Source organism: Odontesthes bonariensis, chromosome 19, assembly GCF_027942865.1.
Source record: "Odontesthes bonariensis isolate fOdoBon6 chromosome 19, fOdoBon6.hap1, whole genome shotgun sequence".
NCBI classification, from domain to species: domain Eukaryota; kingdom Metazoa; phylum Chordata; class Actinopteri; order Atheriniformes; family Atherinopsidae; genus Odontesthes; species Odontesthes bonariensis.
This window is the reverse complement of record NC_134524.1, coordinates 1672644-1689722: the sequence shown is the minus strand read 5'-3', so window position 1 is coordinate 1689722 and position 17079 is coordinate 1672644. Positions and strand designations below refer to the sequence as shown.

Below are 17079 nucleotides of genomic sequence, written 5' to 3'. Positions count from 1 at the left end.
ATCAGCAGGGATGGAAGTAACGCTCTGACGTTGAATAAAAGCATCTAATTAACTGTTATTATCACTTTATATGAAGGCAGGCGCGTCACAGAGAGGGAAGAAGTCAAGTCAACCTTGTTGTCAATGCTGCCAATAGTATTTCCCTCTTATCCCTGGTGCAAAATAGCAATAAACATGAAGTAAACTATAATATATATATATATATATATATATATATAAAGTAGGAAGCAAAAAAAAATAAAAAATAAAAAAAATATATATATATATAAATATATATTTATATAATAAATATAATATATAATATTATATTTATATATATAATAAGATATATTTATATAATAAATATATATAATATATAAATATATATATATATATAAACATAATTTACAGGATTTACTTTCCTTTGACCTACAAAGAAATTTGTGTTAACCTGTGTTTATAATGTCTATCGGCACTTGGAGGTTGACACGTCACAGTTTTGTGTGCGTGCGTGCGTGCGTACGTGCGTGAGTGTGTTTAAGCGGAGTTGTGGGAATTGCAGTTCCAAGGTCCGAAAGTTTAAAAAGCCGTCTTCGCTTGAAGGACTCCATCTCCCAGCATGCATCGCGGTCAAACTGCGCATGTCAACCAGAGCTCGGACTCCACTGCTCGGCGCTGAGGTGTTTTAACTTCAAACTGCCGGTAACTTCGGAATAATAACTCCTCTGTGCGGTTTACCTGAAACGTTAAACTTTTAAAGCAGCTCGTGCGGACGGTTATTTGTCTTTGATAAATGTTGTTTACAGGATGTGACGTTTGTTTTCTCTGAATTAGCTCTGCCCATTAGCTAGCCGTTAGCTCACCGTTAGCTAGCCGGCTACAAGCAGAGCCAGCTGAAACGTCCGCCGGTCTCGCGCCATAACGGCTCTCCTGGACGGAACTCAGGTGAAACGACGACTTTACACGAGCGTGTTATTATGCGTGCAGTGTAACGTAAGGACGTAATGATATTGTGTCGTCATGTGCGCTGCAGCAGCAGCTCTGTGGCCTGACAAACGGCTGAACTGAGGTCAGTGGAAGCTGCATCAGCCCCGGTGTGTCTGACCTGTAGCAACCGGCGCATGCGCACTGCTCGTGTTCAGGGGCGTGGCTATGGGGGGGGCTAGGGGGGCACTGCCCCCCCCCCCCCGGAACAAGTCCTGCCCCCCTGAGAAATGCCCTGTCCATCCAAAGAAAACTGGCCAGAAAAAAGGCCACGATTTATTATCTCTGTTTATTTATTGTCATGAGCGCATATGTCATTCTGATCACAAATGCGAAAAGACGTAGCTGGCCTATGTGCTAGGCTATCGGCCATCGCATATCTTTAGTGTGTGAAGCAGTCAGTTTAGTAATGTTAATTTATTGTCATGACAGTGTTGTTTCGCGTGCTTGACTGGTCACTTTCTGTTAAATATTCTAGCGATTATTTCCTATCATACCCGAATATTTTAGTAATGTTAATAAATTGTCATGACAGCCAGCGTGGTTTGGTGTACTACGCCACTCCGTTAAAGATTCTAAGACGCGATTATCTCCCATCATATATATTTTTTTTATCAGATATTAAAGGCAGGCATTGAAGCATTTAAAAGAAACAGACAATAAGTACAGCATGTCACAGAAGTAAGTTCAACGTCGACATTTTTTTAACAAAATTGAATCTGTCTTTTCTATTGGGTCAGTCTCTCGCTTCCCCACTAGGCTTCCGTACTGCGGAAGTGGGCGTGGTTTTGTCTAAACTGGGTTGGAAAAGGGATACACGCGCCCTGTCCATCCAAAGAAAACTGGCCAGAAAAAAGGCCACGATTTATTATCTCTGTTTGTGTCTTGTATTGATAGAATAAATCACATTTTCGGATGTTTTTGTTGTATATAATGATCTGAAATGTAGACTTAATGAAGGTAATAAACAGCTGGAGTTGGCTGGATGTCTCGCCCCGAGTATCTACTTGAATTTAAACCCTCAATGGAGAATGTGGGGCATGTTAAACAAAAGCTATTGCATCCTAAAGTCCTGGTATGAAAACCTCTCCAAAATAACATATTTGCAACATGGCGAAGGGGTTAAGGGGCAGAACAATCGTTAAAACTGCTTTCCAGTCGGTCCGTTTGAATAGGGGGGCGTGCTTGAAGCTGCTGCTGCGGCGTGCACGTGACCTCACAAACCAAAAGGAAGCGCTAAAGTTGTGTGTGTGATCATTGCTGTGCAGAGTCTGGGAGGCGGTTGCCATGGAGCCGGCCTGGCGGCAGCAGGGCAGGGGGCGTGGCCGGGGTCAGGACGCCCAGGGTGAAAGGTCACGTCCCCCGCAGAAGGAGCCGGAGAGGCCGGGGGCTGCAGGGCGAGGCCTGAAGACCAAGACCGGCTCGCCTCCGGAACCGCCACACGGTGAGCGCAGAATGATGTCATGTGGCGTCATGATGATGTCATCGGGGGGACCCTGTAACCTTCCCTCTGCTCTGTGGTTCACAGCGGCGTCGGTCCAGGCCAAGTTCGAGGAGATCCGGAAGTCCAACCAGGCCGCTGCGAAGCGGCTGGTGGAGCGCCACGTCAGCTCGTCCTCCTCCTCCTCCGAGGAAGACGAGGACGAGGGCGACCACAGGGACGGGCAGCGGGGGAAGATCCTGGCGTCCACCTTCACCACTTACACCGACCAGACAGGTGGGTGAAAGCTTTGAGCTCGGGCTGAAGGTGCAGAACTCAGGCAGATGGTACCCGGCGGGTGCACGGAACACAGGAACACGTGGAACAAATGCAGATTGGTGTGTGTATACATATATATCTATATATATCTATATATATATAGATATATATATATATCTATATATATCTATATATAGATATATATATATATATATCTAGGTATATTGTGGGTATATATCTGGGTATATATCTGAGTATATTTCTTGGTATATATGTGGGTATATATCTGGGTAAATATGTGGGTATATATCTGGGTAAATATCTGGGTATATATCTGGGTATATCTGGGTATATATCTGGGTATATATCTTGGTATATGTGGGTATATATCTTGGTATATGTGGGTATATATCTGGGTATATATGTGGGTATATATCTTTTTATATGTGGGTATATATCTTGGTATATGTGGGTATATATCTGGGTAAATATGTGGGTATATATCTTGGTATATGTGGGTATATATCTTGGTATATGTGGGTATATATCTGGGTATATATCTGGGTAAATATGTGGGTATATATGTGGGTATATATCTTGGTATATGTGGGTATATATCTTGGTATATGTGGGTATATATCTGGGTATATATCTGGGTATATATCTGGGTATATATGTGGGTATATATCTGGGTAAATATCTGGGTATATATCTGGGTATATATGTGGGTATATATGTGGGTATATATCTGGGTATATATCTGGGTATATATCTGGGTATATATCTGGGTAAATATGTGGGTATATATGTGGGTATATATCTTGGTATATGTGGGTATATATCTGGGTATATATGTGGGTATATATGTGGGTATATATGTGGGTATATATCTTGGTATATGTGGGTATATATCTGGGTATATATGTGGGTATATATCTGGGTATATATCTGGGTATATATGTGGGTATATATCTGGGTATATATCTGGGTATATATCTTGGTATATGTGGGTATATATCTGGGTATATATGTGGGTATATATCTGGGTATATATCTGGGTATATATGTGGGTATATGTGGGTATATATCTGGGTATGTATCTGGGTATATATCTTGGTATATATGTGGGTATATATCTGGGTAAATATGTGGGTATATATCTGGGTATATATCTGGGTATATCTGGGTATATATCTGGGTATATATCTTGGTATATGTGGGTATATATCTTGGTATATGTGGGTATATATCTTGGTATATGTGGGTATATATCTGGGTATATATGTGGGTATATATATGGGTATATATGTGGGTATATATCTGGGTATATATATGGGTATATATCTTTTTATATGTGGGTATATATCTTGGTATATGTGGGTATATATCTGGGTATATATCTGGGTAAATATGTGGGTATATATCTTGGTATATGTGGGTATATATCTTGGTATATGTGGGTATATATCTGGGTATATATCTGGGTAAATATGTGGGTATATATGTGGGTATATATCTTGGTATATGTGGGTATATATCTTGGTATATGTGGGTATATATCTGGGTATATATGTGGGTATATATCTTGGTATATGTGGGTATATATCTGGGTATATATGTGGGTATATATCTGGGTATATATGTGGGTATATATCTGGGTATATATGTGGGTATATATCTGGGTATATATGTGGGTATATATCTGGGTATATGTGGGTATATATGTGGGTATATATCTGGGTAAATATCTGGGTATATATCTGGGTATATATCTGGGTATATATCTGGGTATATGTGGGTATATATCTTGGTATATGTGGGTATATATCTGGGTATATATGTGGGTATATATGTGGGTATATATGTGGGTATATATCTGGGTATATATCTGGGTATATATCTGGGTAAATATGTGGGTATATATGTGGGTATATATCTTGGTATATGTGGGTATATATCTTGGTATATGTGGGTATATATCTGGGTATATATGTGGGTATATATCTTGGTATATGTGGGTATATATGTGGGTATATATCTGGGTATATATGTGGGTATATATCTGGGTATATATCTGGGTATATATGTGGGTATATATGTGGGTATATATCTGGGTATATATCTGGGTATATATCTGGGTATATATCTGGGTATATATGTGGGTATATATGTGGGTATATATCTGGGTAAATATGTGGGTATATATCTTGGTATATCTTGGTATATGTGGGTATATATCTGGGTAAATATGTGGGTATATATCTTGGTATATCTTGGTATATGTGGGTATATATCTGGGTATGTATCTGGGTATATATCTTGGTATATATGTGGGTGTATATCTGGGTATATATCTGGGTATATATGTGGGTATATATCTGGGTATATATCTGGGTATATATGTGGGTATATATCTGGGTATATATGTGGGTATATATGTGGGTATATATCTGGGTATATATGTGGGTATATATGTGGGTATATATCTTGGTATATCTGGGTATATATGTGGGTATATATGTGGGTATATATCTGGGTATATATGTGGGTATATATCTGGGTATATATCTGGGTAAATATGTGGGTATATATCTGGGTATATATCTGGGTAAATATGTGGGTATATATCTTGGTATATGTGGGTATATATGTGGGTATATATCTGGGTATATATGTGGGTATATATCTGGGTATATATCTGGGTATATATCTGGGTATATATGTGGGTATATATCTGGGTATGTATGTGGGTATATATCTGGGTATATATGTGGGTATATATGTGGGTATATATCTGGGTATATCTGGGTATATATCTGGGTATATATGGGTATATATGTGGGTATATATGTGGGTATATATCTGGGTATATATCTGGGTATATATGTGGGTAAATATCTGGGTATATATGTGGGTATATATCTGGGTATATATGTGGGTATATATCTGGGTATATATGTGGGTATATATCTGGGTATATATGTGGGTATATATGTGGGTATATATCTGGGTATATATGTGGGTATATATCTGGGTATATATGTGGGTATATATCTGGGTATATATGTGGGTAAATATCTGGGTATATATGTGGGTATATATGTGGGTATATATCTGGGTATATATGTGGGTATATATGTGGGTAAATATCTGGGTATATATGTGGGTATATATGTGGGTATATATCTGGGTATATCTGGGTATATATCTGGGTATATATGTGGGTAAATATCTGGGTATATATGTGGGTATTCAGTTTGAATCGTATTCATTTCATTAGAAATAAAGAAGGTTTAGAGAAACTCCTAAATGGGGAAATAAACGGTGAGGTTCTGCATACAGGAGATATAATAATGATTTAAAGGCATGGTAGGTAATCCTGTTCAGAAACACATTTTGTAATACTGGGTGAAATGGTCCGTCTATCCTGAGAGAAATCTATACAAGATGTATTTAGAAAAAGGGACGAAAATAATCAGACCTCTGTGGCAGCTGCAGGACTGAGAAAAAGCTGACCAATCCGAGATCAGCGGGACGCTGATCTCGGATTGGTCGCCTACAAAAAACCAATCAGATGCCTCTGCTTTCTGCCTACGCCCCCCTCTGCCGGCTCCCTGCTCCATGTGCGCATGCGGTTCCACCGGCTTTGGATGAAGCACTGACGGAATGGGGAGGGGGGTGTGGAGCTTAGAGGAGTGGACACTTTCGAATCTTGCTAGCTCTCTTGCTAGCTCTCTAGGATTACCTACCATAGCTTTAACTGAAAGTTCAGGGAAATAAGTCGGAGGATACGTGTTCACGTGTTCAGTGCACGTGAGTTTGTGCTGAAGAGGAGGAGTGTGATGAGTTCCTGAGTTCTTTTCCTCTTATTCCTGACGTCTGAAACGTTCGAGCAGCAGCTTCTGCAGTCTGAAGTCCTCCTTCCATTCTTCTTCTGTGGTGTCGGTGACGCTCGGCTGACCTGAGGCGCCCTAACAAACGCTCGCTCTGTGTGTTCAGGTGGAGACGCCACGGGCCTGCTCAGGACCGGCCAGTACGTCAGCGACCTGTTCCAGTCCGGAGCGCTCACCTGTCTGATCTGCATCGCCTCCGTCAAGAGGACGCAGCCGGTGAGACGTTTACTGCCCGTCGGACATCTGACGTCCTCTCTGTGTGCTCTGATTCAATTAAATTAGCTTCAATGCTAATTAACGGCAGATAAAGTCCAATAAAAGATCTTCCAAACGGTCAGAGTAACATCTGAATGAATGTCTGAGATAAACAGAGTGGCTGTGTTTCAAACCGCATACTACTCCTACTACTCCTACTAACGTTTTGAGTTAGTATGCGAGTTTGAGTAAGCGAGAAGTTCTCGGATGCATACTAGATTCTCCTAAATGTTGGGTATGCATCATGAGGTTACTACTCATACTCAAACTACCCAAGATGCAACGTAACGTGACGTCGCCGATCGTCATTTCCTGTCAAAACGGCAGTTTCAAGCTAGCTACAACGAGGGTAGGTTCACTTCCTGTTTTCAAAACAAAAGCACCAATTGTATGGTAACGGCTTTCCCTATGATAAAAGGCAACGGGTATTTTATTTTGTGAAAATAACAGGAAGTGCGTTGCTCACTGCGGCTAGCTTTAGTAGCGCCGAATTCGTGGGAACAATATTGTAAATAGCCGGTATTTTGTCAGGTTTTCAACACGTTGGGGATCTAAACGACTACTTTCTCTCCTGAAAATGTTTCAAATGTTGCTAAAGTTTACAGAGTTTAGAGCTTAAGAGAAATCAGCTTCAGGCCGGCTGATTTCGGCTCGGGCAGGAGCGAAATGCATTGTGGGTAAACGTTCTGCATACTGTCTGATCGATGAGTATGCAGTATGTAGTATGTAGTATGCAGTATGTAGTATGCGGTATGCAGTATGTAGTATGCGGTATGTAGTATGCGGTATGTAGTATGCAGTATGCAGTATGTAGTATGTAGTATGCAGTATGCAGTATGCAGTATGTAGTATGCGGTATGCAGTATGTAGTATGCGGTATGTAGTATGCGGTATGCAGTATGCAGTATGTAGTATGCAGTATGTAGTATGCAGTATGTAGTATGTAGTATGCAGTATGTAGTATGCAGTATGTAGTATGTAGTATGCAGTATGCAGTATGTAGTATGTAGTATGCAGTATGCGGTTTCGAACACAGCCAATGACTTAGATGTTACTACACTTCCCATGAGCCTCAGCTGCTGTTACCTCACAGAACAAACCTGAGAGCTGAAACAATCCGGTGTTTTATTATCTATGATGCAGGAGAGGAAGAAATCTTCCAAAACGTAAACCTTTTCAACCTTTGAGCAAGTTTCCCCTGCAGTGTTCAAACCCTCCACAGGTGGAACCGCAGCAGCTCGCTGAAACCTGCGGGACGAGCTGATAGATTAACTAAACGCATCGAACTCGCTGAGCAAGCTTTGGTTTTTACAGCCTGAACATCTGAAGCTGTCGGCACGACGATCAATAACCGCCATCAACATGCTGATTGATCAGCGTCCTTCTTTTTGGATGTGAAACATAAAACTTGATTATTTGTAGAGCTCAGCAATTTAATCAATACTGCGATATATATCGATATTTTATTTTTTATTTATTTATTTATTTTTTTTATTTTATTTATTTATTTTTTTTCAGCCGCGATTATCGATTTAAAAAAAATTATTATTATTTTTTTTTTTTTTAAAGCAAACTTTATTGAAAAGTCAGACATTACAATTAGTGAAAACACAGAACATTAAGGTAATAGTATCGAATCATATCGTATGGAATTGCATCGTATCGAATTGATTCGTATCAAATCGTATCGTTGGCTGAATATCTTGTATCGTGTGGCCTTAGAGCTGGTAAACCTGTGGCCTCCTGCTCTGAACTCCACCTTTCTGTGCAGGTGTGGAGCTGCTCCGGCTGCTTCTCCCTCTTCCACCTGCCCTGCATCCAGAAATGGGCCAGAGACTCCGTCTTCCTCGTCTCCTCCGTCACCGACGAAGACTTCGGGCAGAAGCAGCACCCCTGGCCCTGGTGGGGAAACCCTAACCCTTCATGTCAGACTGAGAAATAACACTGGAGTGTTGTCTAAAGTTTGGGAGCATTTCAAAGAAAAGAGAAAATACTGCACAGTGTGTCCATTGTAAAAGCCAGTTAGCTTAGCACGATAGCACAACATCAATGCTACAGCATCTCAGCAGAAAGCAGCCAGTTCACATATCGAGTCCACTTAGCAGAACAAACACAGAGGAACATTTCACGTTAGCATTTTAATGGAAATCAGTCACCTTGTTAGCTGAGAAGGAAGCTAGCAGAGAACAGACAGAAGCTAGCGGAGAGAAGAAGGAAGCTAGCGAAGAATGGAAGGAAGCTAGCAGAGAACAGACAGAAGCTAGCGGAGAGAAGAAGGAAGCTAGCGAAGAACGGAAGGAAGCTAGCGAAGAACGGAAGGAAGCTAGCGGAGAACAGAAGGAAGCTAGCGGAGAACAGAAGGAAGCTAGCGGAGAACAGAAGGAAGCTAGCGGAGAACAGAAGGAAGCTAGCGGAGAACAGAAGGAAGCTAGCGAAGAACAGAAGGAAGCTAGCGAAGAACAGAAGGAAGCTAGCGGAGAACAGGAGGAAGGTAGCGGAGAACAGAGGGAAGCTAGTGGAGGACAGGAGGGAACAGGGGGAAGTTAACGGAGAACAGAAGGAAGCTAGCGGAGAACAAAAGGAAGCTAGCGAAGAACAGAAGGAAGCTAGTGGAGGACAGGAGGGAACAGGGGGAAGTTAACGGAGAACAGAAGGAAGCTAGCGGAGAACAGAAGGAAGCTAGCGGAGAACAGAAGGAAGCTAGCGGAGAACAGAAGGAAGCTAGCGGAGAACAGAAGGAAGCTAGCGGAGAACAGAAGGAAGCTATCGGAGAACAGAAGGAAGATGGCGAAGAACAGGAGGAAGCTAGCGAAGAACAGGAGGAAGCTAGCGGAGAACAGGAGGAAGCTAGCAGAGAACAGGAGGAAGCTAGCGGAGAACAGGAGGAAGCTAGCAGAGAACAGGAGGAAGCTAGCAGAGAACAGGAGGAAGCTCTGTAAATGGATTGCTGCAGCCCTACTTTAATGGTTAATAAATCATATTTATGAAATGAATCAGCAGCTAATAATGTTTCTGGTCTTCTCTCCTCAGTCCAAAGTGTCGGACAGAATATCCACCCAGCGCCACACCCAACAGGTACGTTTGGCTGACATCCATCTGCTGAACAGAACCTCTTCAGAACCACATTTAGAGAAAAGGCACAGCATGAAACCAGCTCCTGCATCCAGCAGGGGGCGCCACACCGCTGCCTTCCACCGATGTCCTGGCATGGATATTTAGAAATGTGTTGAACAAACGCTGATGTAGGAGAGTTTAGGGAAGAAGGATGAGTTTCAGCTGTGTTTCAGAGAGTCGAACATGTGATGACAGGTGAATTATTTCAGTCAAACAGCTGCTGCTCTCTGTGTCGCTGACGTCGTTGTGTGTCTGCATGTTAGGTACACGTGTTACTGTGGGAAGCTGCAGGATCCTCCGGCCGACCCCTGGTTGGTTCCTCACTCCTGCGGCTCCGTTTGCCAGAAGGAGCTCAAACCCAGCTGTGGGCACACCTGCCTGCTGCTCTGTCACCCCGGTAACCACCGTTCACCTTCATAGAGCACGGTTTTACATCGCCTGTGCACGCTAACTGAAATGAGGTGTTTTCAGGTCCGTGCCCTCCGTGCCCAAAGATGGTGTCGGTGTCGTGCATGTGCCGCAAAGCTAAGCCCCTCCCACGTCGCTGCAGCAACAAGGTACTCCCCCCCGTAGTGTTGTTTAAAGCTTTAAAGTTTAAAGCTGTGAACTGTTGGTGATGTGAGCGCTGTGTCCTCAGACCTGGTCGTGTCAGCAGCAGTGCGGCAAGTTGTTGGCCTGCGGGCAGCACACCTGCTCGCAGCCGTGTCACACAGGTGAGCGCACGCACACACGGAAACGCCGAGCGGACACCCGGCCGCCGCCTTCTCACCACAGACTGACTGTTCCTTCCCTTTGTGTGTGTCAGAGTGCTCCCCCTGTCCCAGGGTCAGCGTTCAGAGCTGCGTGTGCGGTCAGGAGGAGGCGGAGAGGCCGTGCGCCAGCCCCCGCTGGACCTGTCCGCAGGTAAAACGCCACCGTGCGCCTCCGCCGACCATCAGAAACTACCATGTTGGTGTTTTGGGGCTCAGAAACTACCATGTTTGGAGTTTTTGGGCTCAGAAACTACCATGTTTGGTGTTTTTGGGTTCAGAAACGACCATGTTTGGAGTCTTTGGGTTCAGAAACTACCATGTTTGGAGTTTTTTGGCTCAGAAACTACCATGTTGGAGTCTTTGTGCTCAGAAACTACCATGTTTGGAGTCTTTGGGTTCAGAAACGACCATGTTGGTGTTTTGGGGCTCAGAAACTACCATGTTGGAGTCTTTGTGCTCAGAAACTACCATGTTTGGAGTCTTTGGGTTCAGAAACGACCATGTTGGTGTTTTGGGGCTCAGAAACTACCATGTTTGGAGTTTTTGGGCTCAGAAACGACCATGTTGGAGTCTTTGTGCTCAGAAACTACCATGTTTGGAGTTTTTGGGCTCAGAAACTACCATGTTTGGAGTCTTTGAGCTCAGAAACGACCAGGTTGGTGTTTTGGGGCTCAGAAACTACCATGTTTGGAGTTTTTGGGCTCAGAAACGACCATGTTGGAGTCTTTGGGCTCAGAAACGACCATGTTGGAGTCTTTGTGCTCAGAAACTACCATGTTTGGAGTTTTGGGGCTCAGAAACTACCATGTTTGGAGTTTTTGGGCTCAGAAATGACCATTTTTGGTGTTTTTGGGACCTAAAATCTATTAAATTATAAGATCATCTGAAGCTTTGCTCAGAAAGGGGTAAAGATAGTCGAAGGCTGTGTTCGAAACTGCATACTACTCCTCCTACTCATACTAACTTAGTTAGTAAGCGAGTTTGAGTAAGCAGAAGTTCCCGGATGCGTACTAGATTCTCTAAATGTTGGGTATGCATCATGAGGTTACTACTCATACTCAAACTACCCAAGATGCAATGTAACGTGACGTCGCCGATCGTCATTTCCTGTCAAAACGGCAGTTTCAAGCTAGCTACAACGAGGGTAGGTTCACTTCCTGTTTTCAAAACAAAAGCACCAATTGTATGGTAATGGCTTTCCCTATGATAAAAGGCAACGGATATTTTATTTTGGGAAAATAAACGGAAGTGCGTTTGTCACTGCGGCTAGCTTTAGTAGCGCCGAATTCGTGGGAACAAAATTGTAAATAGCCGGTATTTTGTCAGGTTTTCAACACGTTGGGGATCTAAACGACTACTTTCTCACCTGAAAATGTTTCAAATGTTGCTAAAGTTTACAGAGTTTAGAGCTTAAGGGAAATCAGCTTCAGGCCGGCTGATTTCGGCTCGGGCAGGAGCGAGATGCATTGTGGGTAAACGCTCTGCATACTGTCTGATCGATGAGTATGCAGTATGTAGTATGGAAGTTTGCAGTGTGCGGTTTCGAACACAGCCCATGTGTCCTGTAACCCTGAACCTGTGTCTCTGCCTCAGGTGTGCGGGGCTCTGCTCTCCTGTGGGAATCACACCTGTGAGGAGGTGTGTCACGATGGAGTTTGTCCGCCATGTCCTCGCTCCGTCAGCAGATCCTGTCCCTGCGGCCGGACCAGTGAGAGCGCGCACACACACGTGCACACACACGTGCACACACACGTGCACACACTAGGGCTGGGGGAAAATATCGATACAGTGATATTTCGCGTGGCGATATTGTATCGATTCAGAGACGCCAAATATCGATATTTTGGTCGCATACACATAAAAAAATATGCACCAAAATAAAATCAATTGCTAATTTAGTCCACTAGATGGTGCTAACCGTTCACTGTCTGGTGAGCTCAACACAGCGAAGGCGTGAGATCTGGCTGGCACGTGACCGAGGTCAAAGGTGATCACAGCAACATGGAGGAAGGAGAACTGATAAATTCAAAATAAGTTAAAGACGCTTGAGCCCAGGTATGTGATTACGTCTCGTCGTTTCTTTGCCTATACGGCTGCGCCTAAACTCTACCGAGGAGTTGAGCTTAAAGTCGAAGAACAGCAGGAAGGGTTGCAGTGTTAGTACAATAGTTCAAGTCATCAGTAAAGTTTGACGAGACTGAAATACAAACGGTTACGTTGGTCAGGTAAAGGGGACATTTAATTACAATGAGTACAATTTACAACGTTTTATTTTTCTATTCGGTTTTAACTGAGTGTTTGCACTTGTTGAATGAGCTGTCCATTTTGTTGGAATAAATGTTTGGAGTAAGATGAATTGACTGAAAACTTTTTTTAACAGATGACACATGTATCCGGTATAGCAATACTAAGCATATCGCAATATCGTGATAATATCGCATTGCGACGTAAATATCGTGATAATATCGTATTGTGACTTAAATACCGTGATAATATCGCATTGTGACGTAAATATTGTAATAATATCGCATTGTGACGTAAATACCGTGATAATATCACATTGTGACGTAAATATCGTGATAAAATCGTATTGTGACGTAAATACCGCGATAATATCACTTTGTGACTTAAATATCGTGATAATATCGTATTGAGACTTAAATATCGTGATAATATCGCATTGCGACGTAAATATCGTGATAATATCTCACTGCGACGTAAACAGCGGGATAATATCGCACTGCGACGTAAATATCGCGATAATATCGCACTGCGACGTAAATATCACGATAATATCTCACTGCGACGTAAATGTCGGGATAATATCGCACTGCGACGTAAATATCGCGATAATATCGCACTGCGACGTAAATATCACGATAATATCTCACTGCGACGTAAATGTCGGGATAATATCGCACTGCGACGTAAATATCGCGATAATATCGCCTTGTGACGTAAATATCGTGATAATATCGCACTGCGACGTAAATATCGCGATAATATCGCATTGTGACGTAAATATCGTGATAATATCGCACTGCGACGTAAATATCGTGATAATATCGTATTGTGACTTAAATAGTGGGATAATATCGCACTGTGACGTAAATATCGTGATAATATCGCACTGCGACGTAAATATCGTGATAATATCGTATTGTAACGTAAATTTCGTGATAAAATCGTATTGTGACTTAAATACCGTGATAATATCGCATTGCGACGGAAATATCGTGATAATATCGTATTGTGACTTAAATATCGTGATAAAATCGTATTGTGACTTAAATACCGTGATAATATCGCATTGCGACGTAAATATCGTGATAATATCTCACTGCGACGTAAACATCGGGATAATATCGCACTGCGACGTAAATATCGCGATAATATCGCACTGCGACGTAAATATCGTGATAATATCTCACTGCGACGTAAACATCGGGATAATATCGCACTGCGACGTAAACATCGGGATAATATCGCACTGCGACGTAAATGTCGGGATAATATCGCACTGCGACGTAAATATCGTGATAATATCGTATTGTAACGTAAATTTCGTGATAAAATCGTATTGTGACTTAAATACCGTGATAATATCGCATTGCGACGGAAATATCGTGATAATATCGTATTGTGACTTAAATATCGTGATAAAATCGTATTGTGACTTAAATACCGTGATAATATCGCATTGCGACGTAAATATCGTGATAATATCTCACTGCGACGTAAACATCGGGATAATATCGCACTGCGACGTAAATATCGCGATAATATCGCACTGCGACGTAAATATCGCGATAATATCTCACTGCGACGTAAATGTCGGGATAATATCGCACTGCGACGTAAATGTCGGGATAATATCGCACTGCGACGTAAATATCGCGATAATATCGCATTGTGACGTAAATATCGTGATAATATCGCACTGCGACGTAAATATCGTGATAATATCGTATTGTGACTTAAATAGTGTGATAATATCGCATTGTGACGTAAACATCGTGATAATATCGCACTGCGACGTAAATATCGTGATAATATCGTATTGTGACTTAAATATCGTGATAATATCGTATTGCGACGGAAATATCGTGATATCGTATTGCGACTTAAATACCGTGATAATATCGCATTGCGACGGAAATATCGTGATAATATCGTATTGTAACGTAAATTTCGTGATAAAATCGTATTGTGACTTAAATACCGCGATAATATCGTATTGTGACTTAAATACCGTGATAATATCGCATTGCGACGGAAATATCGTGATAATATCGTATTGTGACTTAAATATCGTGATAAAATCGTATTGTGACTTAAATACCGTGATAATATCGCATTGCGACGGAAATATCGTGATAATATCGTATTGTAACGTAAATTTCGTGATAAAATCGTATTGTGACTTAAATACCGTGATAATATCGTATTGTGACTTAAATACCGTGATAATATCGCATTGCGACGGAAATATCGTGATAATATCGTATTGTGACTTAAATATCGTGATAAAATCGTATTGTGACTTAAATACCGTGATAATATCGCATTGCGACGGAAATATCGTGATAATATCGTATTGTAACGTAAATATCGTGATAAAATCGTATTGTGACTTAAATACCGTGATAATATCGTATCATGGTGTCTCTGGCAAGTCCCACCCCCAGCACACACACACGTGCACACACACACACACACACACACATGCACACACTGTTGCTCTGTGTGAGCTCTGATTTATTTTTTAACTTTATTTTTATTAAGCGAACACAAACATTCCTTGACAACATTCACAGATTATGTGTGACAGTGCTAGAGACAAGAAAAAAAACAAAGAAAAAAAACCAAACCTGAATAATACTAATGAGTGAAAAATAACAAGTAAGTTAATAAATAAATAAAGGGACAGTTAAGACATTCCAGCATACTGTGGGATTCCCCCCAGTTAGAGAGATATCTTGCTATAGGTAGCCACCTCCTCACAAAAACATCAGACCTTAATTGTAGTTGAGCGGTTAAAGCTTCCATTCCATACACCTCCCTCAGCTTCTGTTTCCACTGTGCCACTGTAGCTGGCTGTGGATTCAGCCATTTTATTGTCATCAAAAGTATATGTAACAAGTGCTTTTGGTCTCTAGTGTACATGCCTTCAGGAGTTAGATCAAACAGGAACTGACTTGGAGTGAATAGTACATTGATTCCCAGAACTTTATATATCTCGCTCTTTACCCCCTTCCAAAAGGGAAGCATCATTGGGCAATCCCAAAATATGTGTGAGTGGTCGCCCACCATTCCCACCCTCTCCAACAGTACACTGCCGCTGGGTTATCTACAAATTTAGAGACCACGGCAGGCGTCCTAAAGAACCTAGTCTTCATCTTCCAGTCACACTCCTTCCACATGTTACTATTGATACCTTTATGACATCCTGTGCACATTGTTTCCCACTCCCCATCCTCAATTATAATATGTAACTCCAGCTCCCATTTGGTTTTGATATAAAAAGTATTGTCTGATGTATCTAGTGACAGGTTTCTGTATATTTGGGAAACATGCTTTTTATTGGGTAATTGATGTTTAATTATGTTAATAAAGTAAGTTTCTATGTTTGTTGGAGGTGAGCTCTGATTTTATAGGGAAAAAAACACTAAACTACACGTTGGAGTTTAAATGTTGTCAGACGTGCACACTAACACACTCGCCTGATCTGTGTGCAGAGTCATCTCTGCCGTGCACGGAGGAGGTGCTGCCATGTGGCGACACGTGCGACCGCCGCCTGTCGTGTTTGAAACACACCTGTTCGATGAGGTGTCACCGGGGGAGCTGCGAGACCTGCAGACAGGTGACTGACACCCTCTGACACACTCTGACACGCACGGTGAAAGAAAGCTAAATAAATAAACTCACTGAGGCGCCGTCTCTCCGCAGGAGGTGGAGAAGGAGTGCAGGTGTGGCCGATACAGAAAGCTGATGCCCTGCCACAAGGAATACCTGTGTGACACCAAGTGCCCGAAGACCAGGAACTGTCAGAGACACCAGTGCCGGAGGAAGGTGAGTGAAACCACTGTGTGTTTCAGCGTGGACACACCTGGATCTGGGACACACCTGGATCTGAGCCGTTTCAGGGTGGACACACCTGGATCTGGGACACACCTGGATCTGGGACACACCTGGATCTGAGCCGTTTCAGCGTGGACACACCTGGATCTGAGCCGATTCAGCGTGGACACACCTGGATCTGAGCCGTTTCAGGGTGGACACACCTGGATCTGAGCCGTTTCAGCGTGGACACACCTGGATCTGAGCCGATTCAGCGTGGACGCACCTGGATCTGAGCCGATTCAGCGTGGACGCACCTGGATCTGAGCCGTTTCAGCGTGGA

General features: G+C 42.4%; 1 protein-coding gene across 2 annotated transcripts in view; it reads left to right on the top strand.

The window, feature by feature from the left end:
* Positions 1–599: 599 nt before the first annotated feature.
* nfxl1 (nuclear transcription factor, X-box binding-like 1) overlaps positions 600–17079 on the top strand; it is a 41932-nt gene continuing 25452 nt past the window's right edge. Inside the window, exons 1-13 of one of the 2 annotated variants that reach the window (XM_075451096.1) lie at positions 600–681; positions 2232–2407; positions 2492–2680; positions 6662–6771; positions 8582–8712; positions 9841–9885; positions 10188–10321; positions 10396–10481; positions 10562–10637; positions 10730–10827; positions 12270–12384; positions 16415–16539; positions 16626–16748. In XM_075451096.1, coding sequence (XP_075307211.1) covers positions 2251–2407; positions 2492–2680; positions 6662–6771; positions 8582–8712; positions 9841–9885; positions 10188–10321; positions 10396–10481; positions 10562–10637; positions 10730–10827; positions 12270–12384; positions 16415–16539; positions 16626–16748 — 1389 coding nt within the window. In that variant the 5' untranslated portion in view covers positions 600–681; positions 2232–2250. Of the gene's footprint in view, positions 682–706; positions 925–2231; positions 2408–2491; positions 2681–6661; positions 6772–8581; positions 8713–9840; positions 9886–10187; positions 10322–10395; positions 10482–10561; positions 10638–10729; positions 10828–12269; positions 12385–16414; positions 16540–16625; positions 16749–17079 lie in introns of those variants that run through there. The other variant, XM_075451097.1, reaches the window with a different exon arrangement.